We start from the raw sequence: 24,990 nt of genomic DNA on the forward strand, positions 1-24,990 counted from the left end.
GCAGACTACTCTGTTGACGGCCTAAGTGCAGGGAGCCTTCCCTGCCCGCCTCCCCTGTCCCCTGCCTGTTGCTTGGACATGACCTTCATTTGTTTCCCCTTCTTGCGCCTCAACCGGGTTCTGTTCCAGGCTTTGCCGGGTCCCTGCCCCAGCCTGTCCCATCCGGCCCCACGATGGGAAGAGTGAGGACAGGCCCGGTGTTGTGTCGCTTCCTGGAGACATCGCCCATCGTCCCCAGGCTGGTGGGCACTCCCCCCTCCCACCCACCCCTGCGCCACTGGGGCACTTCCACCCTCCTTCTTCGGATGTGTATCGCAGTCCCCGGAAGAGATGCCTCTTTTCCCTTCAAGGGTGGGGTCCTGGGGGGCAGGGGCCAGACGGCCGCCTGCCTCCCCTCCCTTCCCGGCACAGCGCCTGGCAGGGGACACACCGTCAGCGTGGGGGGCACAAACGTGGATTCAGACCCTCACACGATCCGGGGAAAGCGGACGTACAACGACCCCATTGGAAGTAAATCCTCCCTTTGCCCCACTGCCTGGGCTCGGGGACGTTGTCACCTTCCAAGTCAGGAATCCGTACTCCAGACGGCAATGGAGCCTTATTTTCCAAGGGAAGCAAAGAAAGGGACACTGATTATTTTAGGACGATGCTTTTTGTACAAACTAAATTAAAAAGCGGCTTGCACGGCTGTGGTTGGGCACTCTGAAGAGGCAGCCTGCGCTTTACGTGCGGACCATCTAGCAAATTCCTTCGGGAGAAGCCAAAAGCTGGTGCTGACAGCAAGTATCCAAGACTTTGAGGGTCTCCAGGGCTGCCCTCCGGACCCCAGGATCCAAGTCCAACTGCAGCTCCTGGAGAGCTGAGAGTGGGCACAAACAGGAGAGGCGGGACCCCGCTCGGCCGTGCCCTCTGCCACGGGCAGTGGAGCTGGTAGGAGGTCCCGAGGCCGCTTGTGCGGCTAGGGGCTCACGCGGGCTGCAGAAGCAGAACCCTTAGTACTCGAAATCAGAAGACGGCAGGGGAGCTGCGTCTACACACACACACACACACACACACCCCATCTCAGCCTTCTGTTACTTCTCTGGGACAGAACTCGCGTGCGGTGTAGACCAGTTGAGGGATTCAGGGTGGAAACATCTCATAGACATTTGTGATGGGGAGGCGGGCAGAAGGCCCAGCGAACGAGCGAAAGGCCTCCCGGGTCAAATCGTTTTCTTCCAGAAAGCCCCCTGCAGGCTCGTCTGTCTCTGTGCGCCCTGATTACACGCCCCCGTCCCTCAACCCCGCCAAAAACAAAAACAAAAAAAAGAAAAGAAAAGAGAAAAACAAAAAGACAACAAAGGGTGCGCTGGCTCTTCCCCAGGCGCTTTCTCTAAATTCCCCGAATGAGGTCGAGGACTCCGTATAATTGAGTTTTCTCTACTTACAATTCCGTAGTGCCGGAAAGTCCAGTTTCTCCAGGTGATGCGCAGGCATCTGCTGCATAATAATTCCTAAAACGAGAGCCAGCGAGATGCTCATCACACAAATATTAGGCCAGTGGGAGATTCCGTTTGACCTTAGGAGGTATCTGTTTAGGATTCCGCTGAAGATGCCTAGCTGAGAATCAGGCAGGTGTGCAGCTGGGTGTGATAGGACGCGTGCCGGGGGACTTCCGCCTGAGTCTGGCCCCTCCTCGGCCTCCTCCCGCTCCAGGCCTGGGTGTGGCCCTCAAGGTCCCTCCTGCATCCGGAGACATCTGCTCGCTCACCTGCCAGGTCGCACGCAGCAATTCTGATCCTTGGCAAGTTACTATTAACGTAGGTCATTGTTTCTAGCAAGAAGCTATAGAGAACAGCAGGCTTTTTCTGAGTCTGCAAATAGACACAGGATGGACAGAGCCATGGAGGATGAGGCCTTAGAGATGGGCTGCTCACAGAGTGGGTTCTCATCTGTCTGATGCGGGAGGGTCTGCCCAGAGAGGACAAGTGCACATCCCAGCATCGCACAGCGAATTATTAGCTGGGCAACTTAGGGACTTTCAGCCCCCTGTTACCTTCTGTCTGACCCAGAGAGGAGATCCCATTGGCCTTTAGACTCTGTGGCTGTCCCATACCATAGCCACTGGCCACACGTGGCCCTTGAGCACTTGAAACGTGACTGGTCTGAATTAAGTGTCAGGTGCCTCCCGCATTTTGAAGACCGTACCCCCAAACTGGAACATACCCCGTTAATAATGGCACATTGATTGCATGTTGACATGACAATGGTTTGGATCTACTGGGTGAGATAAAAATCTATGATTGTTTGGTTTCCCCTCTTTCTCTTCTCTTAACATGGCTACTAGAAAACGTGGGGGTATGCGGCTTGCGTTATCTCTCTGTTGGACCGTGCTGGCCTTGACGCTTCACGCCTGGAAGGTGAGCACATGGTCACGGGAGAGAGGTCTATGGCAGCCGTGACCCAGAGCCCCAGGCCCCGGGCGGCCCTCCAATAGGCCCACGCCCTCAACCTCCTCACCGGGATGGAGCACAGCATCATCTGGAAAACAGTCATCTCCTCCGCCGCACTGGTGTTACTTCGGCCCGGGCTGTTCTCCAGGGCCTTCCAGCCCCAGAAGTGCACACACTGAAACATGGTGGTCATGCAGGCCTGGAGGGGCACAGGGCGGGAGATGGCAGGGAGGGCGCCAGGCAGACCGAGGGGGTTCCCATGGTCTGGGGGTAGGGGTGGGGATGGCAGGGCTGGCGTTCCGTCGAGAACGACGGCAGCCCCGGGAAAGTGTACCTGCGACCGGAGCCCCGCCAGCTACGCAGCCCTCTTGTCCCTCAGTCAGCAACCTCCGTGCCCTCAGCAGCCCTGCCCAGGACCTGCCCCTCTGGGAGATTGGGGTCAGGGGCCTGGCAGGGACAGATAGGACCGGGGTGAGCTTTCTCATTCCCAGACCTTCCCTGAGAACTGCAGCAACCGAGCCCCCCGGCCTCCGGCCTCTGACAGGGTTAGTTCACGGAAGGATAGGCTAGGAGACTGGGCAGGGGGGTGTGGAGAGGGGTTGGGGTACCTATTCGCCAGGGACACGCAGGGCAACCGTGTGCCTGGAACCAGCCAGGCCTTTGCCTCCCTTGTGGCCTCCCCAGCCCCCACCCCTCTTTGCCGTTCCTTCATTAAACCCTCTCGGCCGCCTTCCCAGGCGTTCCTTCCCTGAGGCTCACCCTGCAGGACAGCTGCTGATACAAGGTGAAAGACCAGTGGGAGCCACTGATGGATTTGTGAGGAGAGAGTCTCTGAGGGCTGAGAACTCATGGGCTGGGTCACCAGAGTCCCCGAGGCCGAGCAGGAGTCAGGAGTGCCCCACAGGATGCCCCTCAGCAACCCACAGGTGCCGCCAGCCCACCCCACCCCGCGTGGACACCCGCAACCCTCACCAGGGCGGGACTCCCGGGACCCCGGAACTGGAGACTGAGGCAGTAGTGGAGCGTGAGCTGCTGAGTGCCCCACAGCTCTTGGGGAGGGGACAGAACTGCCCCTAATCTCAGCCCCCTCTCCCCCGCCCCCTGCCCCAGTCCACACAGGAAGACGTGTGGAGAGAGAAGACAGTGGTCAGGGTCACGGGCCTGCACGGGGTGAGGGGAGGCGGCCGGACAGGCAGGAGCTGTGGGTCTCCCCTGCCTCCCCACACCTGAACGGGCAGAAAAACCAGGCCCCCGAGAGGGAGGGGAAACGGGCCACTGAGGAGGGATTTAAGGCAAGTCTGGAGCGTGAGCGGGTCACAACACCCAAGGGTGATGATGGCAAGCTGTGGAATCCGCTGGAAGGAAAAGGAGGCTGGGCAGAGGGTGCCCGCAGGCCGTGACTGGGGGAGAAGACCGCCGTGCCGTGCTCCCCACAGCGCCGAGATGCCTCAGCAGGCCGGTTGGTGGGTCAGCCGGCCGGACCCCCTCCCCAGCCCCACGTGAGGAACGGGGCCAACCAAGAGGGACATGGGGAGGGCCTGAGCCCGCAGACACGCCTACGTTCTCCTTTGGGGACCAGAGGTCCCCACACTCTGGGCCACAAAGAGGAGGGCGCGTCTCACCTGGGCTGCCTCGGAGCAGGGGTCCTGGCAGTGCAGCATGAGGGGAATCCAGGCTTTTTTCACTTCCTCCTTGAAGAAGTGTTTCCTAGAGATCCTGACCAGCTTTGCCAGCTTCCCAAACAGGACGAAGGCTTTTAAACGCAGCAGCTCACTGTCCTGTGGTCGACATGTACAGACGAGTCCTGAAATCCAGGACACAAGAAGCCCAACGAAACCCCAGCCACCTGCCTCTCCGTGGACCCTTTGGGCTGCCTTGGCCCCCGCAAAGGCTTCTGGATCATTCCCTCAGGATGGCGGCCCTCCGCCCGCCACCACCCACGTGCCCAGAGAGCTTCTGCAGGCTGCGAGGCATTAAGAGGAGAGGCTCACACCCTACGAGCAGGGGAGGGGTCCCACGAGTCCTAGAACAAGAGGTTTTGTTTTTCTTTTGCGGGATCCCAGGATCGGCTAACGGATGCGTGGGCACCAAGTCAGACCTGAGGCCCCTCCTGTCCCAGAGCACGTCTTTTGTCCTTTCTTACGGGGATAAGAGGTGCTCGCCCGTGTGTGTGGGCACGTGGGAAGCCCCCAGCGAGGGCCGGGACCGAGTAAGGCCACGATCTAGACTCACGTTGTCGAAGAAGGCCCTGCACCGCTCGGAGATGATGCCGAACGAGGACCCCACGTCGCCCTCCCGGAGCTCGGCCAGGATCTTGGCCAGGGCCTCCATGCCCTCGGAGGTCACGCTGGTGACCACGGGCTCCCGCAGGGAGCCCAGGCACTTCTCCAGTAACAGCTTCCGGTGCTGCCTCACCTGGGGTGCGGGTGGGGGAGGGGGCCACGAGGAGCTTCAGTCCCCACCTGGTTCACCTCCCCCATTGGCCAGAACACACCAGCCCCGGGCCCTCAGCCACCCCCCCTCCCCACCCCAGGCCCTGTACCCTGGGCCCCTGAGCTCAGGGTCGGGCGCAGGACCTTCTTGGGGGCACCCAGGGCCATGTTGCCCAGGGCACGCAGGGAGAGCACCCTCAAGGCCTCGTCCTCCTGGTCCACGCCCTTCTCCAGCATCAACACCGTGGGCTTCAGCAGCTTCTCCTGATACAGAACTGGGTCGCTCATGAACTAGAAGAGAGAACTTTTTACAGTCACCGCCCATACAGGCCCCTTTCTCAGCCTCAGGATGGGACGTGTGATTAGACGCAATGCACAGAATGGTCTCTGTGAAGAGAAGAGGCTTCAGAGCCCCAGCTCCCCGGGACCAGCTCTGGGCTCCTCTGCCGGCCGGCTGGGGCCCCCGGCAAGTCACTTAACTCCTCTGAGCCTCCGTGGCCTCGCCTGTAAGAAGGGGCTGACACCAGTACCTGCCTCACAGGATGGTCGGGAGGCTTCATGGAGAAATACACGGGAAAAACCTTGTACGTTGTGACCTTACGTTCATTCAGTTACCCTGACAAAGCAGCCACCGTGTCCAAGAGCCGTGCCTGCTGGGCCTGGACAGGAGTGCACGAGGAGTGTGAACTTCACTCATCTGGGACTCCGAGAGTCACAAGGGGCCCAGCGCTCAAACTGCCAGGACTTCGGCCAACGGGGACCCCTCTGGCGTGTGTGTGTGCACGCGCACATGTACGCACACATGAATGTGTTTTCGATAAACCTGAAGAGGGGCGCCTGGGTGGTTTAGTCGGTTTAGCGTCCAACTGCGGCTCAGGTCATGATCTCAGGGTTCGTGAGGTCAAGCCCCGCGTCGGGCTCCGTGCTGACGGCTCGGAGCCCGGAGCCTGCTTCGGGTTCTGTGTCTCCCTCTCGCTCTGCCCTTCCCCCACCTCTCAAAAATAAACACTAAAAAAATTTTTTAAAATAAACCTAAAGAAAACGAAACACCGAATTGGTGACTCCAAAATGGGAAATGTACTATCCAGCCTTCTACAGAAAAAGGTTGCCAATGCTGCCCTAGGTGATGTTGGGCGCCTAAAGCATGTTGGGCATCATGCAGCCAACACAATTTCTCCTAAAAGTTTTCTGGCCAATTCCCTCAGGACCCCGAAAGTGCCCCAACTGCACAGAAGGGGAACTGGACCCCAGCAGCCATCACACCCTTCCCCGGTCTTCCTGCCTGGCAAAGCCCTGCTGACCCCTCAAAACCTTCCTGGGAGGCCTCCCCCAGCACCACCGACCCCGGCGAGAGCCAAGGTGCCCTCATCCAGGCTCCTGGGTGTTGCCGGCACTCAGCACAGCACGCCTCACTTAGATGCGCACCCCGGATGGTGTGACGAACCAGTGAATGAACACGTCCCCTACGGGGTGGGACAGTCTCCGCCCCCTGACTCAGATGCCCCTCAGAGCCTGGGCTCTTGCCCCAGAGAGGAGCTGGGGGGGCACCCCCTAGCCCCCACCCCAGCCCACCCAGCCCTCCGCGCCCTGAGCCTCACTTCCACGCAGACGGCCGTGCTGCTGATGCGACAGCTGAGGACATCCGAGTCCATGCCCCTGAGCACCAGCTCTGACAGCCGCTGCCTGTAGCCCTCCATGTTCCGCATGCAGAACCTGCAGGGGGGGACAAGGCCAGGGGGCCGGGAGGGCTGCTCAGCCGCTGCCCTGTGGAGCTGCTCTGGGGCTGGGCGCCCGGGGGCCATGTCTTAACCTCTCTGGGCCTCTCCCTCCTCACCAGAGGGCTTTGGTCAGGGTTTCGCTGGAGTACCCACTTTTCGTTTCCTTTTTATAAAAAGGGACTCGAATGAGGGCCACTCGTGAGTGACCTGGACCCAGGAAGAGCTCTCCGCCTGCCCCCTGTGGCCTCGAGCGAGCCCCACCCTGCCTCTGACCTCACGTTTCCTGCCTTGGAGGGGGAAGGGTTGGAATAAAAGATTCCCTCTGCCCTATACGTTGCCACCCCAGAGTCTGGGACATGGGTCGCCTCGGGAGCGAGGCATGCAGCCGTGATCTAGACCTCCAGCAAGGAGACGGCCCCGCAGGTCCCACTGCCCGGCACGGGGAGCCCGGACGCCCACCTGGCCAGCAGGCCCGCGCCTTGCAGGAACGTGGAGCTAGTCTGCAGGAGGCTCCACACGCCCTGCTCCTCCAGCATGCGAACCAGCTGCTCGCTGCTGAGTCTTCTGAACAGAAGCTTCATGGACTTGATCGTGATCCTGGAGGAAGGTGGGGCTATGTCTCGATGAAGCTTACCCCGGGCGCCCCCAGGCACTGAACCCGGCTCAGAGAAGAGGGGGTCCCCCTGTCCGCCGGGCCGAGCTCAAGGAGCTAAGGGCGATCACGTGGCAGAGTGGGTCCTCGAACAGCAAAAACCACACCGTGCTGAACTCATGTGAGGGAGGGTTGTGGGATCTGCTTCCAGAAGCTTCTCCCCATCAGGAGAGGACAACAAGGCCTCTTGGTAGAGGTGACTCTTGGGATCTGTGACTTCCAAGAGGCGACGTCCAGCTCGGGCCCACTGCTTTGCCCGCCATACCCACCCACCCCCGCCCTCAAGAGCACCTCTGCAGATTGATCTCCTTGGGCAGGGTCCCCATGTGGACGAGTCTCCATGTCTTGAGGACAGGCGACACAGCCTCTGGCCCCTGGCTGCCGCTGAGCTGCAGCAGGAGGGTGTAGATGAGGTCGGGGAAGAGGTCCAGGACCTTGTCGTCCATATCCATCTTCTGGATGAGGAGGTGAATGGTGCACAGGGTCTGCAGAGACAAGGGCTGAGGCGTCAGGGCTCCTACTCTGAGCCCCCACGGAGCCCCGGGGCCCGCCCCTGTGACTCACCATCAGAGGGTCCACCGCGGCCAGGCGCCAGATGTCAGCTTTGGAGGTGGCATTGGCCCTGGGGGTGAACCTCGCCTGCAGCCGGCCCATCAGCCCATGGAGCATCGTTCGGGCAAAGGGCACGTTCTCAGCCACAGCCAGCCACACCTCCGTCAGGTGGCTAACCAAAGACAAGAGACAAGGACTGTGGGTCTCCCACCTCGTACCCTGGCAGGTAAGAGCCCCTTTGGACCCCCAGGCGAGCCCCTGAGTACGGGTTAGACTCCGGAGGCTGAACATCAGGGAGGTGGAGTGAGCTGCCTAAAGGTTGCGTAACTAGAACCCAGGTCCGTGACTCCACATGCTGCTGTCTTTCTCTGCCACGCCCTCCCCCTCGCCCCCGGGAAACTGCGGCTCCACCACTAGGTGACCTTAGAGGCACCTGCCAGGCCTCCTCTCCGATGATTTTATAGGTACGTCCAGCAACAGCTGCCAAGGACCCAATCTGTCGGGTCCTAAGCAGCTTGCAGAGAGCACAGCGCCTCCTGCTCTCAACACGCCTTTGAGGACGATGTTTTCATCTCTGTAGCCCACAGAAGGGGGCAGGAGGCCTGCAGAGGCCAGGTAGCCTGCCAGACTGCATTTGAAGCAGCTCCCCGCCCCCCAAGTCCAAGCCTGTGGCTCTGCCGAGAAGGGAAGGTCCCCAGGATAGGTTAACGGGCCGGGTGTGCACAGGTGCAGGGGAGCGGGGGTCTGGGGGGGCTCTAAAAGGGCTAAAGTGGCAAGTCTGCCAAGATCCAACGGAACAAGGAGAGGCAGACACGGCCCGTGTGAATCCACAAAGCCAATCACACGCTTGGGCTTGGGAGGGCACCTGACCGGGTGCCCGGTGGCGGGAACCGAACGGAGGCGTGGGCACGTGGGCTCATCAGCAACCACTTCTCATAAAGGAGACGTCGGGGTGTAAGGAGACAAGAAAGCAGGACCTCAGCCTGCGACGGCAAGAAACAACCGCGTGAGCCTGAGGGACGACCTGGGTTCCAGAAAATCTCAGCCTGGCCGCCACCCCGTGAGACCCTGAACACAGTCCCCAGCTCTGCCGTCCCCAGATTCTTGACCGTGGAAACTGAGATAATAACAGGGGTTGTTCTGAGCTTCCAAGGTAGGGACAGTTTGTTACACAGCGATAGCTCACCAGTATAGCGAAAGCCAGCGTGACCCGGGCCGCCAAGATCGCCAGCCTCACGGAGGCCACACAGGGGCCTGCACTGCACGCCCCCCCCCCCGCCCCGCCCCGCACTCAGCACTGCTCCGAAAGCCACCGTCCCCCATCAAATCAAGCAATCCGCACTGCCCTCCACCCACAGCACAGCCAGGCCTGCCTTTCGCCCGGGCCAGCCCTTGAGGTTCTGGATCTGAGGCCTCTCTGTTCATGTGACAGCTTGCTGGGTGACACCTGTCCCCTCTCCCTCCACCAACGGTCTCCAGGCCTGTCTTTGCTCCGCAGCCTTGGCTGCTCTGGGGGCAGCGCCCACCCCTTTCTGGGTTGTGCCCAGGGAACCCCGGTACCATCGCAAACACACGCCCCCGGTCAGGTGAGATGCTGCCAGCTGCCTGTGTGACACGGTGACAGAGATGCGGGGACTCAGCAGTCCGTGAGGATAACACCGGGAAGCAGGGGGTCATGAGGCCACCTGAGGGGCATGAGGTCCTGCCAGGTCATCCGTTGGGCACCTGGACATCCCCTCTCAGGGCAGCACTTGGAAGGACAGAGGGACAGGGTGGAGCCCCTCTGAGGCCCGCCCGGGCCTTGGTGGCCACGTCCTCAGGTGTGTCCTAGAGTGGCCCAAACTCAGAGGGTGCCCAGAGTTCTGTTCTCCACAGAGAAGGAAAGGGCTGCCGTGGGCAGGGTCCAGAGGGGACGACTGAGAAACTGCAGGGTCTGGACTCCAGCTCCGTAGGATGGACCTGTAACCCTGGGGTTCTAAGTCCATGGTCCTCAGGGGCCACACCTCCCGCAGGAGGGGCAGGGAGAGCGTCTGAGCCAGCCCAGGGTCAGACGTGGCACCACTCAAGACCCCGTCCTGAGATACGTCGGTGGTGGCGAGGCAGGCATGGCCCGGGGGCTGTGGCTCCCTGTCCGGGGCGCCCACCTCTCCATGGGCAGGGGCTGCCTCAGGAGCGATGTGAGGACCGTCTCCTGGTGGTAGTGCGCCAGCAGGAGGATGCCCTCGATGAGGAGACGCCGCACTTCCGGGTGGTCCGCCACGGGCAGGTGGACCAAGATGGCACCCAGGATCTCAGCCACCTGGGGAGGGGCGGGGCATCACCGGCACAGCCTGGGCCCCCACGGCGTCTGCCCTCCCCCACCGCACACCCCTCCTCCAGGGACTCTCGCCCAACTGGACAGCGGGCAGGTTAAGCCACCAGCTCATCTTTTGGTCTCTTCCCGGATTTTATCATGTCTTCTATGTAGGGGGCAGTATGCTCGGGGAGAGAGAGCCATGGGCGTCTGGCCCACTGGCCACTTACTAACCGGGCTACCTTCAGCGTGTCTCTTTCTCGTTCCAGAACTCCACTTTCTCCTCCTCTTTACAACCAAGGGTTTGGGGAGGCCTTCTCAGAGAGTGTGGCCGGGCCCTTACGTGTCCCTCTAGCCTAGGCGCCCCGGGCAGCCCCAGGCCTCGGGTGGCCCAGCCACAGCTCTGCTACCTTGTCCTCCAGCTCCTTGGTCCGCCTCTGGAGGAAGGTGCCTATCCAGGTGACGGAGGCCTTGTCATGCCACAGGTCCATGGCCCCAATGTTCTCACAAAGCTTCTGGATGAGCGAGACCACCTCGTCACAGTTAAACTGCATGCAAACCACCTAGGACCAGAGCACAGCCCTCCTGGGGTTCAACAACCAAGTTTCGGGCCAACGCCCTGCCCCCACTTGTCATCGCCGATGCCCCCCTCTTCCGCCCGACATCGCAGCCCCAGCCCGGGCCCCCGCCATCTCTCAAAACATCGCCAGGGCCTCCTACCCGTCCCCCTGCCCGGCATCTCACCGGCCCCCTCACCAGCCCGCTCGAGGTGTTACTCCCCCACCTCAAAGACTCACAGCTCAGTCCAGCTTTCACAGGCTTCTTCTGGAAGGTTCCCCAACCTCTCCCACACCTCACGTACCCAACGCCGCCCACCCCACCTGAACTCTGCTCAGGAAGCTTTACCCGAACGTTGCCCATGTTTCCTTCCCTCAAGCTGTGCCCTGAGCCCTGGCGCCTCGTGACATCATCCTGCCTCCCCCCACAGGCCCCCTGCTCCAGAAAGCCACCTCGGCCCCCTGAGGTGGAAGTGACCCCGCCCCTCTGCAGCTCTGAGAGTTTGGGGGTCTAGTGTGCCCATGGGCCAACACCGCTGTGCAGGATCCCGAGTTTAATTCTTCCTGGGGCCCCTCCACCCTCAGTGCAGCACATCATAGGCATGGAGACGAGGTAGGTGGGGACTGTGGGACTGTTAAGTACCTATTACGTGCCAGGCATCACAGCGGGGAACTTACATATCGCACACCGTTTAGATACAGAGGGCGTGGGTTGGACCAAAAGCCATGGGGACTGTGATCCCCTGGAGGAGGACGAAGCCTGTGTGGCCAGGCTGAGCAAGGTCCCAGGCCTCAGACATGGTCCAGGCACTGGAGTCCAGCCCAGGAGCCGACACGACCCTCCCAGCGTGTCACCTTGGCGATTCTGGAAGACGCACTGAAAATCTCCTCCATGTCCAAGCCCTGGAGATCCTCCTTACATTTTGCAAGCTCCAATTCCTCGGAAGGGCCCCACAAAGAGCAGGTCTGGCTTGCTGCGGGGAACACAATTTTAGACACGATCAGAAGGACAAAGGACCCACCCACAGGCCACGTCAAAATGGCTTCCTGCCCTGGCCCATGGGGTTGGGGTTAGGGGCTCCCTGGCTCTGAGGGCCTGGACCACCGTCCAGCATCTGAACATCCCATCTCTTCTTGCCTTTGCTTTCATTGCCCTGTCTCCCCACACCACCTCTGCACACAGCTCAAATGCCTGCTTTCTGGGAGGCCACCAGCTGGTGAGCCAGAGGCAGAGTCTTCCCTTCTGAAGGTCACCACCCCGCATGTGCCCCTGAGGTCATGTCTGGCCGCTTCTGCTGTGTCCTTGGTATCTTTGAGCTGTCGTTTTCCCAGTGAGGCCCCTTAATACCCAGGACATGCCCTCGGTGAGTTGTGCCAAACCAGGGAGCCTCTCCCTCCAGAAACTTCCATGGCCTCTCACCAAGTTCTGCATCCCCTCCATTACCTCTGCTGGTCACCCTTGTTTGTCTATACAGAGAGGCCATGCTCCCCTAGGATTGCCCCACAGCTGACACCCCTCCCAGCCTCGATGTCTTCATGTCTCCATACCATGAAGATCCAGCAGGCTGGACAGGACATCCATCGAGGCCATGCGGGTTCTTGTGTGTGAGTCACAGGTGCGAGGGGCAATGAGTCCAGCCAGCGTGCCAAACTGCCCCAGCTTCAAGGGGATCTGAGGGACAGGAGACCTCAAGGCTCACACCCTCTGTCCATCCATGCACACCAGGGGCTGCCCAGGGGTGGCATAACGGGCAACCAGAGAGGGTGAGCCCTGCTCGAAGGTACCCCAGTGGGGCCCCTGGAGGCAGAGCAGCCAGGATGCAAGGGTTCTGGCTCAGGCCCTGCCCCTCCAGCTGCAGGCCCAGGCTCTATATCAGGGCACCTGCCTTGTTCCTGTAACTGAAACCTGGGTTCAAATGTGAACTCCCCCCCCCTCCCACCCTGCCAACCTAGCTGTGTAGCCTGGGCAGGCTGCTTAGCCTGGTGCCCTCGTGTTCCTCATCTAACGGAGCCTCCCGTTTCAGGGGATGTTGTGAGAATTATGTCAGAAAATCCAAGTGATGCCTTCTGCACAGCGTCTGGCCTCAAACCTAGCATGAGGGTAGGCCCTGGCCTTGCTTTCGCAAGTTCGAGCCCGGCGTCAGGCTCCATGCTGACAGTGCAGAGCCCGCTTGGGATTCTCCCTCTCCCTCTCTCTCTCTCTCTCTCTGCCCCTCCTGCACTCTCTCTGTCCCTCTCAAAATAAATAAATAAGCTTAAAAAATAAAGTGTTCCCTCTCCTCAGGGATCGAGACGGGAACTTTGCTGTGGGTGTCAGAGCAGCAGGCTGGGGGATCAGTGCCCCGGGACTCACGCAGACACCGACGCTCTGCACGTGGATCTGCAGGAGATGGAGATGGAGATTCATGGCCTTCTCCCGCTCCCCTTCTCTCTCCGACAAGATCCACTTTTCCAGGAGCTGTGGGTAGAGCCCAGAACACAGAAGGGGACATTAAAATCCCAAGGCCAGCCTTTCCCAGCTGGCTATTGCCCGCCTTGTCTCTCCCACTCAAGACTCTGACTTCCAGAGGTGTTGGGTGGTTCTGGATACTTCTGCCTCTCCTTCTGGGCACCCCTGCAAGGGAGATGCGGCTGTGGACAGAGAGTCCACAGTCCCCAGCTAGCCTCACCAAGATGGCGCCTGGCTGATGTGTTCGGCCTCATTCCAAATGTTTGCCTGCAGGTGAAGGAGGCAGGATCGTCGCCCACCTTGCACCCCAGGGCCTTAATGTTCACACATGCAGTAGCAGTAGCAGTGCATGAGGCCAAACTACTACAACTCGGAGGAGAAATACATCGATGGTGAGATTCAGAGACCTCAGTACCTCTTTCTTAGAAACTGAGGAACAAGAAGATGGAAAATCAGGAAGGAAAGAGAAAACTTGAACAACACTACCAACCAGCTTGGTCTAACTGATGTTTAGGAACACTCCACCCAACACAATATACAGGTGCACACAGAGCCCTCACCAAGATAGACCATACTGTGCAACAAAATAAGTCTCGGTTGATTTAAAAGGATTTGGGGCACCTGGATGGCTCCGTGGGTTGAGCAACTGACTTCGGCTGGGGTCATGATCTCGCAGTCAGTGGGTTCGAGTCCCGCCTCTGGCTCTGTGCTGACAGCTCAGAGCCTGGAGCCTGCCTCGGATTCTGTGTCTCCCTCTCCCTCTGACCCTGCCCCACTCACACTCTGTCTCTCTCTCTCTCTCTCTCTCTCTCTCTCTCAAAAATAAATAAACATAAAAAAAAATTTTTAAAGGATTCAAATTATACAAAGTATGTCTTCAGACCACAACGGATTTAAATTAGGAATCAAAAACAGGAAGATCTCTGGAAAGTCTTCCAACATTTGGGAAGTTCTAAATAACCCATGGGTCAAAGAAAAAATTAAAAGAGAAATTAAAATGTATTTTTAACTGAAACAAATGGGAACACAACGTATGAATATTTGTAAAATGCAGCAACAAAGAACAAAGTCAGTGCCTCATACTATCTGATCTTGGTCATAAGACTTATTATAACTAACATTACAGTAATCAAGATAGGATGACATTGGTGTAAAGACAGACAAATACATCAATGGAGCAGAACAGGTACCGGATACAGACCCACACATACATGGCCAATTGATTTTTGACAAAGATGCAAAGATAGTTCAATGGACAAAAGTCTTTCCAACAAATGGTTCTGGAACAACTGGTTATCTGTGTATAAGCAAGCAAACAAACAATTTTTTTAATGTTTATTTACTTGTTTTTAGAAAGAGCATGCATGCACGTGAGCACAAGCAGGGGAGGGACAGAGAGAGACGGGGAGAGAGAGAGAGAGAGAGACAGAGACAGAGAGACAGAGAGACAGAGAGACAGAGAGAGACAGAGAGAATCCCAAGCAGGCTCCATGCAGAGTTTGACTTGGGGCTTGATCTCACAATGCCATGAGATCATGACCTGAGCTGAAATCAAGAGTCAGACACTTAGCCAACTGAGCCACCCAGAGGCCCCCAAACAAATTTTGATCCATACCTCACACCATATACAAAACCTAACTCAAAATGTTTCATAGACTTAATTATAAAACTTGAAACTACAAACTTCCAAAAGAAAATCTTTGTGAGCTTAGGTTAGGCACAGACTTCTTAGGTATAACACCAAAACCATGATCCATTAAAGAAAACAAATGATAAGTTAGATTTCATCAACATTTTGAAGCTTCTGTTCTTCAAAAGACACTATGAAATCAATGAAAAATACATCACAGACTGGGGGGAAATATGTGTAAATCACATATCTTATAAGGACTTGCTTTCAGAATATATAAAACCTCTGAAAACTCAATAAGAAAGCAAACAACCCGATTTAAAAAAAAAAAAACTAGCCAATGCCCTTCAAAAATGCCAATATTATGAAAGATAAAGAAAGACTGAGGAATTTTTCCAGATTAAAGGAGATTAAAGAGACGTGGCAGCTAAACACATTGGGTAATCCCGCTTAGAGCCTAGATGGGGGAAACACCTATTGGGGATACTATTGGGACAATTTGTGAAATTTCAGTATTGGCCATTGATTAGAATACAGCGTGGTATCATCAACATGAAACCTCATGATTTTTATCATTGTACCATTTTTATATAAGAGGGCATTCTTGTCCTTGATGTTTGCAAGTAACTCTCCATGGTTCAAAAAGTGTGTGTGTGTGTGTGTGTGTGTGTGTGTGTGTGTGTGTACAACAAGAAAGATAAGGGAAGAGAAAGAAAGATAAAGAAAATGTGACAACTGGTAAGAACTGTGAATCAAGGTGTGAAGGGTATACAGGAGTTCTTTGTACTGTTTTTGCAACTTTTCAGCAAATCTGAAATTGTATCAAAATACAGTTACCAAAACAATTTTTAACACATACCCCTGTTTTCCATAGAATCTGGCCCTCAGACCAGCTTTCTGAGGGGCGTGGCCATCCCTGGCTCTTGGCCCTCCACCAAGGAACTCACATGTACCATTTCCTGCAGCCCTTTGGGGTCCAGCTGCCTCTGCATGAGGCCCTCCATCAGGTGTTCCAGGGCCTGAAGCGCATTTGCGTACAGGGTCTATGGCCAAGAGAGGAGAGCACTGGGCAGCATTGAGGGAGTGTGCACAGCCACCCACCAGGACTCTGCAAGGACCCGTGCCAGGGCTGGGAAGTATGAAATGATCTGAAAACCACCCCTTTACTTCTGCTTAGACTGGGTTCTTTACACCCAAATTCTCATGTGACACACAAGACCACCTCTGAAGAGGAACCCATTTTCCAAAGGAGGAAACTGAACTCCCAGAATCCAGTTCTTCTGACTCCCCATCCAGGACCAGGACTTTGAGGCAGAAATGGCTACCTGTCCACAAAAGATTTGTCCTCCTTCTCCAACTTGTTGCTGGGAAACAGCCATCCAGTCAGGAACTACATTTCCCAGCACCCCTTGCATCTAGGCATAGCCATGTGACTGAGTTCTGGCCAACGAGAAGCGGGCAGAGTGGCTCATACATCCTCGACACCCTTTCTCGTTCTCTCTTCCTCTACCAGACGTCAGTACCCACGGAGACCTTGGGCCACGCATGGAAGATAGTGGGGCCTCTGCCAGCCTCGGTTCCTGAATAATTGCACACAGCAGCTCCCTCTCCACCCCCACTGCCAGCTGGACTTGACTTGAGTGTGAAATAAATCTTCTTGTTAAATCATGGAGATCTCAGGGTTTAGCTGTTACAGCAGCTAGCATTACTTTATACTAACTAATAGAGCCTACTGCACTTTGCTGCACTCACAGATGGTTGAGGATGGTGGGCTCTCAGCCCTGCCCAAGTTATTGGAAACTTCTAAGACCTGACCCAGAAAATGAGGTGGCCCAGAGGGACCTACCTGAATGGACTCATTGTCCTCTAGTGGGGGTTGAAGAGAAATGACAGAGTGAATACTGATATCCATCAGTTCATTGTTTTCCTCTGTGGAGTAGAAAGGCTTCAGACTGCTAAGGGAAGAAGAAGTGGACAAGAGGGGTGGTCAGAGGGGGACTGAGACCCAGCCACCCCACTGCTCAGTCCAGGGTGCAGAGGCATGTCACAGAATGAGGGAGAGACCAGCTTCCTCGGTTGAGGGTGCAGGCATGCATCCCTCCCCAGGTGCCCTGGCTTCACCCGGTCGCCAGTATCCAGTGACTGTGTCTGCGATCGATGGGGAGACCCAGGGACCCAAGGCCAGCTCTCTTTCTTGTTGCCTGCTCTCAGCCTCTCCCTCTCCTGCTCAGAAATATTCCACTGCTACTCCCTGGCCTTGACCATGGACTCTGCCTCAGAGGCTGGCCCTGGCCCAAGGGTTTTCAAGCGGAATACCTGCACCGGCAGCAGAAACATCACCTTGGTGCTTCTTAGAAATGCAAATTCTCTGGCCCTACCCCAGAGCTACTGAATCAAAAACTCTGGAGAGGAGCCCAGCCGGCTGAGCTTTAGTGAATTCTCAGGGGTGGTAGCTGGCTGCCCGATGGGCGCCCTTCTCCTACCCCTTCATCAATAGTTCCCAAGCCTAGGTGCTCACTAGCATGACTTGGAGAAGCTCTGAGGTACCCAACGGCCACAACCAGGCTCTAGGGATCCTTATTTAAAGGTCTGAGGTGGAGCCAGGATATCGGTATTGTTCACAGGTCCCCAGCTGGCTCTATTGTGCCTCCCTGGTTGGGAGCTGCCATGCCATTTTAACTTTAAACTACTGCCCCCCAAAGGGGTCCTACATTTCACCCTGCTGGGACCTCCAGCTCCTACACAGATCGTCTTCCTTTGTGTAAGCCCAGGTCAAAAGCCAGATGCCAATGCCTTCTGATCTCCCCTGTTGTATCAACAGAATTGCATCTTGTTCATAGCCCTTTCTTCTTCTGGCCTCAGATTTTTTTTTGTTATTGCTGTTCACCCACAAATACTCAGCTCTGACCCATGATTCCTTCTGCATGTGTTCATCTTACCTCCGAGTCCCCGAAGACATGTGTGTGAAATTTATTTCAAATCTGCCTATGTGCTGCCTCTTCAAGCAACAGGTGGTTATGAGACTAAACACTGCATCTGCCCCGACGGGTGCGGAATTCCCAGAGACCACCTGGCCACTCTAACCACTGATGTTCCATAACTTCTTCCTCTTCCCTACTTCCCCACCAGTGAATGGACGGCTCCAGGAGGGCAAACCTTAGGTATTATATTACTTTGTATTAACTGCGTCAGTACCGTATCAATAAATGAATTCCTTGACCCCACCCAACCCAACTAGATGGCCCAGCGCCCCAGGGCTGCTGCCCGAGACCCCTGCTGCAGAGGCAGGGAGGCAAAGTGGGTGTGGCCCCCCAAGGAACACTGAGGGGTGGTCTTGGACTTTGCCTCTCCCCACGGAGACACCCGGGCCGGAACAGGGGCCCAGCTCACCTCAGGTGCGAGAGGGCCTCTATCGCCATGGTCCGCACAGGAGAAACCAGGCTGTCGGTGGGTTCCGCCTTGATGGTGGCCTGCCCGGCACAGCAGGGTGGTGAATGAGCCACCCAGAGCCCACCAGAGAGGACAGTGAGTGGGGGGGGGGGCTAGTGTCCAAGGCCTGGCACTTTGTGGGGTGTGGACACCCATACCACGTTCGCTCTTTTCAGGATCACGTGGCCTTTTAGCATTTTCGGGGAGGCGGCAAAATCTGGTGTGAGAAGGAGGGGGCTCCAGACAGACCGGAGCTTCTCGCTCAGGCCCGCCACCTGCTCGCCGTGCGTCCCTGGGCAAACTGCCTCCCCCGCCTGAGCCGTCACGTGTAAAACAGTGCCCGGCTAGCGTGAAATGACACACGGATCGCTGCCGGCCCAGAGCGGGAGCAGGCGTGCTCATTTCCTTCTTGGGGCCTCCTGTTCCACCCCACGTCACTTCCCTCGGGCACAGCTTCCCAAGCAGCTGCGGTGCTTTCCAGGGGCCCAGGGCATCGTGAGGGAGTGGGGAGGTCTGGGGATGAAGGGCTGTGTCTCCCACAACTCTATCAGCCTCTGTCGCGGCTTCTTGCCTTTAGGCAGTTGACATTTTCTAGATCTTACTGAAGTTCTGTGCAAAAAAAAGAGCTTTAAGACCTGCCTGCGGCCGAATCTAGGTCCCCCCCTGTGGAGAAACACACGGGGCCGCCACGGGGCAGACCCGGGGGCCCTCTGTCTCCCAGCCGCTTCCGGGCACCACAGGCTCCCTGGCCATCAAACCCTTTGTCAGATAGACAGATATTGTACTCGGAACTCCTACGGTTGGCTGGGAGCGGAACTGAGACAGGGAGGGGCTTCAGTGACCCCCGCGGCCCCCTTGTCCCTCAGATGCCCTCGGGGACTCTGAAAACCTCTGAGCGAGGAGAAACCAGTCAGTAGTCAGACCCCAAAACCACCCGGGAGCAAGGACGCCTCTCACCCGACTTACTATTATAATGCCAGTGAGGCTCATCTTTTGGGCAAATTCAAAGTCCTCCAGGTCCTTGATGTTCCCGATGGCATCGGTGACCTGCACCACACTCTTCAGGAAGGCCATTTTGAGACAGATGTCCTGCGCCCAGACCAAGAAGAGGGAAAGGAGGTAGCACATCGGGAGTGAGCCCAAAGACTCAGGCTGCCCAAGCCACAGCTCTCATAAGGACCCCGCCACGGCATGAGGACACTCCTTCCTCTGCGCCAAGGAAGAGGCAGAGTCAAGGGCACCCTGAGAGATGGCAGGCCTCGTTCTGTCCCTCGGCCACCTTGCCCGAGCTTCTGCCACAAGGCCAGGGTGCCAGCCAGGTGCCGGACAAGGCACAGCGTTCTGAAAACGCCACCTCCCTCAACCCCCCTAAGAACACCAATGCCGGTCAGCTCACACCATTCACCCGCCAGGGGCACCATGCCCTGCGTGTCGCCCAAGAGACACGTTGAGGTAAAAATCTAAGTTGAGATAAAAATCGTTTTCGCCTTTAAGGCATGGGCGAGCCTTGAGGACCTGAGGCTAAGTGAGATAAGCCAGCCACAAAAAGGCAACCCGTGTGTGATCCCAGTTAAATGCGACGCTTGTGGGTGTCACTTCAGAGAGACGGAGAGTGGGACGGGCGTTGCCAGGGGCTGGGGAGAGGGGGCGTGGGCATGTGTTCAGCGGGCCCAGAGTGGCCGTTTTACGGGACAAAGAACTCTGGAGAGGGCTGGTGGCCTCGGCTGCACAATGATGTGAATGTACTTAACGCCCCCCAACTGCGCACCTTAAAAATGATGACGATGGCAAATTGTGTTATGCGTATCTTGCCACAACTTCAGAAACAATAACGAAATAGCTTTTGCTCCCTTCTGTGCTTCCCCCTCCTTGCCATTCCAAGAAAGTAGCGAGCCTCTCTACATCCCTGAAGACCCCACTCCTTGTCTTGGGTCAGATGCCGGGAGGGGAGGGGGCAGAGGCGAGGGCTGAGGGAGAGAGCGAGGCTGGGAAGAGGGGGCACCTGTCCCGTGACTTCCGGGACCCATAACCGCCCACTTGGCACTGGGCTGGGGAAGGCCGTCCCCTACCTCCCCCTGGAGCCGAGAACACCCAGTTTGAAAAAATGGGCTTCCCCAAAGCTGGGTGTCAGGTGGGACTCCTGGTGCCTACTTGGGGTGGGGGGCGGGGTGCTCGGATTACAAGGCAGGTGGCTCTCTGCCAGCCCGGCTCTGGGTGGGGGGTGCGGCCTCCCGGGGTTACCTGGCAGCTGCTGGAGAAGTGGTGAATGATCTTAGCGGTGATGGGGGTGTCCACGTGGGTGAGGAGCATCTGGGGGTGACAGTACGAGGCCACGCAGCTGTACATGACCATGAGGGCGCCCTTCACCGTCTCCCGCCTCCAGGGATGGTCCTTCTGCGAGCCCAGCCAGAAGAGGAAGAACCACCGGCGGGGGGGGTGGGGGAGGAGAGGGGGGTGTCGGGGTTCAGCTGGCCACCCCAGCTGCATGTGGACAGTCTCCGGTCACATGACCAAAGGAGCCACTGAGTCAGCAGAAGGCGCTTCCACTGATATCTTGAAACGCTCATTCATTCCCTCATCCGTTCAACACACCTTACTGAGCTCCTACTCCTTGCCAGGCCCTGCTCTGGGCCAGGGGCTGTCGTGATGCCGGGATGAGGTGCTACAGGCCACCGAACCCACCACGGAGGGCGCGCAGGGCTGCCCGTGCCCTGCCAGGCCTCAGATACGAATCCACGTCTCAGATCCCGCTTTGTGGAGAAGCTGGGGCAGGGGCCTGGGATGCTCCTGATTCTCTCCATCCAAACTACCAGACGCCCGGGGCGAGGGTCCTGGGTCAAGGCCAAAGCCTGAGGCATCGGTGACTCTGGATGGTTGCCTACTGGGGCCTCAGCCAACCTGTGACCCTGCGGCAGAGGGGCCCCCTCGAGCGGTCGGCCCACGGCTGCCTTGGCCTGGCTCCTGGCTTCTCGGCTCAGTGGCCGTCTGCATGCTTTTGGACAAGCTTCAGTGCTCTCTTCTATATGACGGCGGGCATGATCGCCCTGCACCCCATGCCATTGACCCGTGGAAATACCTACACTGAGTGCTACCTGAGCAGCCTCTTCAGATCCAGTGGGTGTGGGTGAGGCCTGGGACTCTGAATTCCCATCAGCACCCAGTGCTGCTCTGCAGAGCCCACGGTGGGCTAGCGCTCCTTTGCAATATCTAGGCCCTGAAAGGACGCACCCTGAAAAGCTCTGTTGGGGGGAGGTCTCCGGATGTCAGTCATTTTGGGGACAGGTGACACCGGGGGGAGTTTGCTACTGAGATCTAGCAGGCACCTTGGCTGGTGCTGAAAGCACTGGTCTATGCGACCCCCAGAGACTTGACTGTGGAGCGAGGGTGCCTTACCCGCCAAGCCCCGATCTGCCAGGACTGTTCCGACTCCTGGATCCTCTCCTCAAAGTCATGGAGCACATTCAGCACTGTCTTCACCTGGCCACGGGCACACAGGCCAAAGCACAGAATCACACCCTGCGGGCAGACACAGCCAGCGGGGGTGAGGGCAGCGGGCAGCGGCCAGAGGAGGAGCCCCCCACACGTACACACACACACAAGCATATGCATGGACGCCCCTATGCACACACAGGTCCACACACAGACACACACACACACACACACACACACACACACACCAGTACACATATGCATGCATGCTCATGCACACACAAGCTTTCACACATGTGCCCATATCCCCGAGGGACCAGAGGGGTCTGGTGGATGGGGGTGGGGCCGCAGGGCACCTCACCTCCCGGTCAAAGTCGTTGCCATAGTCTGTCTTGTACAGCAGATCCAGCAGCAATGTCTCTACCTTGTCGGCCTCCAGGCCTGTGGCCAGTGTGAAACCCAGGGCCCGATACAGAAAGCCCTGGAAAGGCACAGGAACAGAGGGAGCTTCGAGCCTCTCTCCTCCACCCTCCAGGGGTTGCTGCCGTGGAGAGTTCCCTACGTAACACTCTAGATTTCTTTCTCTCATGCACAGATATCTATGCATTTCGTACATTCTTTGAAATAAACATCGAGGTTATTCTGGAGCGTCGGACTGTTTGCGGGCAAGCGTATTATAAATAGTGGGGACCAAATTTCCCTCCTATGGAAGTCGAACCAGTTTCAACTCACACTAACCAATCTAAGAACACCAATTTCCCCACATTCCTCTGTCACATAGGATGTTACCAGTGAGAGACAGACCATCCACGTTTTCTTGCATTTCTTTGATTTTTAGCAGTGCTGATCACCTTTGCACATTCTCATGATCCTGTTCCTGAATCCCTGTCTGTATTCTTTCCCCATGTCCTATTGGCTCATTTCTCCTGTTTTCTCTTTTATTTGTAAGAGTTTTGTGTGTGTATTTGGAAAAAATACAAAAACAAAAAACAAATACAAAAAACAAAAACAAAAACAAAATACAAAAATACAAAAACAAACATGCATTATTTCATTTAACCCACACAGCATCTCTAGACTGTAAATGCAGTTGCTGTTTGGGGAGATGAAAAACCAGGTGGGGAGGGGTACAACCAGGATATAAAATCAAGCCTGGTCTGGGGCATCTGGGGCGCTCAGCCAGTTAAGCATCTGACTTTGGCTCAGGTCATGATCTCGCAGTCCGTGCGTTTGAGCCCCGTCTTGGGCTCTGTGCTGACAGCTCAGAGCCTGGAGCCTGCTCCGGATTCTGTGTCTCCCTCTTGCTCTGCCCCTCCCCTACTCATGCTCTGTCTATCTCTCTCAAAAATAAACATTAAAAAATTTTTTTAATAAAAAGGATATCTGTCCTTGAATTGACATCAGATAAGATCTGAAGATAGAAGACTATCTGTAAGATACACTTGTTTTTTGTTATTTTACATACTCCCCTACAAAGGCTATCTATTTGGATAAACATAATTTTTGGCTGACACCTGTAAAACCTTTTCTCAGACATCTTCATTGAGATATAATCCACATACCATAAAATCAACCCGTTTAAGGTTTACAAATTTAACGGTATATTCACAAAGTTGGGTAACTATCATCACAATCTAAATTTAGAACATTTTTGTCACCCCCCCCCAAAGGAAATCCCTTGCCCGTTAGCATCGCTGGACACTCCCTGCAGCTTCTGGAAACCACAGATCTACTTTCCATCCCTAAAAAGATGCCTATTCTGGACATTTCAAGTAAACAGGATCATATAATATGTGGTCACTTGCATTCCTTTGCATCTGGCTTCTGTCACTTAGCATAATGTCTTCAAGGGTCATCCTTTCTGTACCATAAATCAGTACTTCATTCCTTTTAATGGCTGAACAATATTCCATTGTATGGATAGACCATGTTTTGTTTTTTCTTTCATCCACTAGTGGACATTTGGGTTGCTTCTGTGGTTGGCTGTATGAATCACACTATGAACATTTATGTATAAGTTTTTGTGCGGATGTATGTTTCCACTTCTCCTGAGCATGTACAACTAGGAGTAGAATTCCTAGGTCATATGGTAACCCTATATTTAACATTTCAAGGAAATGACAGACAGGTTTTCAGAGCCGCTGCCCCATTTTCCATTCACACCAACAATATTTGAGTGTTCAAATCTCTCCACATTCTTACCAATGCTTCTTGTTCTCTGTCTTTTTTCTTATAGTCATCCTAGTGGGTGTGAAGTAGTATGTCCTTATGGTTTTGACTTGTGTTTTCCCTAATGGGAATAATCTCGAGCATTTTTTCGTGTACTTATTCACTCTGCATGTACCTTCTTTGAAGACATGTCTGTTCATATCATTCGCCCATTTCTAAACTGGCCTGTCTTTTTGTTATTGAGTTATAAGAGTTCTTTATATATCCTAGATACAAATCCCTTATTAAGAACTTAATCTGAAAATATTTTCTTTCATTCTTGGGGCTGTCTTTGCACTTTCTTGATGGTTTGACTTTCAACATAAGAGTTTTTAGTTCTGATGATGTCCAACTTAATCTATTTTTCTGTCATCACTTGGACGTTTAGTGTATCTATCTAAGAAGGCCTTGCCCAAAATCAGTTGACAGTAAATGTGAGGTTTATTTCTACACTCTCGATTCTATTACCTCACTCTGTCTGCCCATCCTTATGCCAGCACTGCATTGTCTTGTTCACTGCAGTGGTGTGTAAGAAGTGTTGAAATTGCAACATTTGAGCCCTCCAGCTTTTGTCTTTCTTTTAATCATAATTATGTTGGCTATTCTGGGCCCCCTGTATTCCCACATGACTTTTAGGAGTAGCTTGTCAATCTCTGAAGAAAGAAAGAAGAAGGAGAGAAGGAAAGAAAGAAAAAAAGAAAGAAAGAGAAAAAAGAAAAAGAAAGAAAAGAGAAAGAAAAGAAGAGAAGAGAAGAGAAGAGAAGAGAAGAGAAGAGAAGAGAGAAAAGAAAAGAAAAGAAAAGAAAAGAAAAGAAAAGAAAAGAAAAGAAAAGAAAAGAAAAGAAGCCAGCTGGGTTTATGACAGGAATCACAATGAACATGTAGATAGATTTGGGGAGCATGCCATCTTGACTATCTCATCTTCCAGGCCATGAACACAGGATCCTTTCTGTTGATTGAGACCTTCTCTGATTTCTCTCAACTATGTTCACAGTTTTGTAAAAACCTTTTTACAACAAAATGCACATCTGTGGTCATGAGCCAGTAGCTGGATGAGTCGGATGTGTGGAATAACATCCAGCAATCTACCGGTGGGGATGGGGACAGTTGGGAGTCCAGCTCTAAACCCAGCCTGCCCACTCTTTCTTCCTTTGTCCCCCTCCCAGCCTCATCTTCTTCACAGCCGAGCTAGAACTCAGCCACCCCTTT

The 24,990-nt window shown here is 55.5% G+C and overlaps 1 protein-coding gene across 9 annotated transcripts in view; it reads right to left on the bottom strand.

Annotated features, from left to right (window-relative positions):
• Positions 1-614: 614 nt before the first annotated feature.
• MROH2A (maestro heat like repeat family member 2A) overlaps positions 615-24,990 on the bottom strand; it is a 44,832-nt gene continuing 20,456 nt past the window's right edge. For 2 of the 9 annotated variants that reach the window (XM_047870845.1, XM_047870841.1), the window contains exons 20-42: positions 21,935-22,054; positions 21,538-21,660; positions 20,386-20,538; positions 19,111-19,233; positions 18,106-18,185; positions 16,562-16,670; positions 15,663-15,758; positions 12,990-13,094; positions 12,185-12,308; positions 11,492-11,610; positions 10,490-10,642; positions 9,931-10,085; positions 7,799-7,958; positions 7,526-7,719; positions 7,042-7,179; positions 6,463-6,577; positions 5,009-5,155; positions 4,665-4,847; positions 4,055-4,210; positions 2,500-2,631; positions 1,751-1,853; positions 1,428-1,493; positions 616-859 (exon numbers count right to left, since the gene is read on the bottom strand). In XM_047870845.1, coding sequence (XP_047726801.1) covers positions 738-859; positions 1,428-1,493; positions 1,751-1,853; positions 2,500-2,631; positions 4,055-4,210; positions 4,665-4,847; positions 5,009-5,155; positions 6,463-6,577; positions 7,042-7,179; positions 7,526-7,719; positions 7,799-7,958; positions 9,931-10,085; positions 10,490-10,642; positions 11,492-11,610; positions 12,185-12,308; positions 12,990-13,094; positions 15,663-15,758; positions 16,562-16,670; positions 18,106-18,185; positions 19,111-19,233; positions 20,386-20,538; positions 21,538-21,660; positions 21,935-22,054 — 2,976 coding nt within the window. In that variant the 3' untranslated portion in view covers positions 616-737. Of the gene's footprint in view, positions 976-1,427; positions 1,494-1,750; positions 1,854-2,499; positions 2,632-4,054; positions 4,211-4,664; positions 4,848-5,008; positions 5,156-6,462; positions 6,578-7,041; positions 7,180-7,525; positions 7,720-7,798; positions 7,959-9,930; positions 10,086-10,489; positions 10,643-11,491; positions 11,611-12,184; positions 12,309-12,989; positions 13,095-15,662; positions 15,759-16,561; positions 16,671-18,105; positions 18,186-19,110; positions 19,234-20,385; positions 20,539-21,537; positions 21,661-21,934; positions 22,055-24,990 lie in introns of all 9 variants that reach the window. The other 7 variants (XM_047870848.1, XM_047870849.1, XM_047870842.1 and 4 more) reach the window with 6 other exon arrangements.

The sequence above is a fragment of the Prionailurus viverrinus genome, chromosome C1 (genome assembly GCF_022837055.1).
Source record: "Prionailurus viverrinus isolate Anna chromosome C1, UM_Priviv_1.0, whole genome shotgun sequence".
Classification (NCBI taxonomy): Eukaryota; Metazoa; Chordata; class Mammalia; order Carnivora; family Felidae; genus Prionailurus; species Prionailurus viverrinus.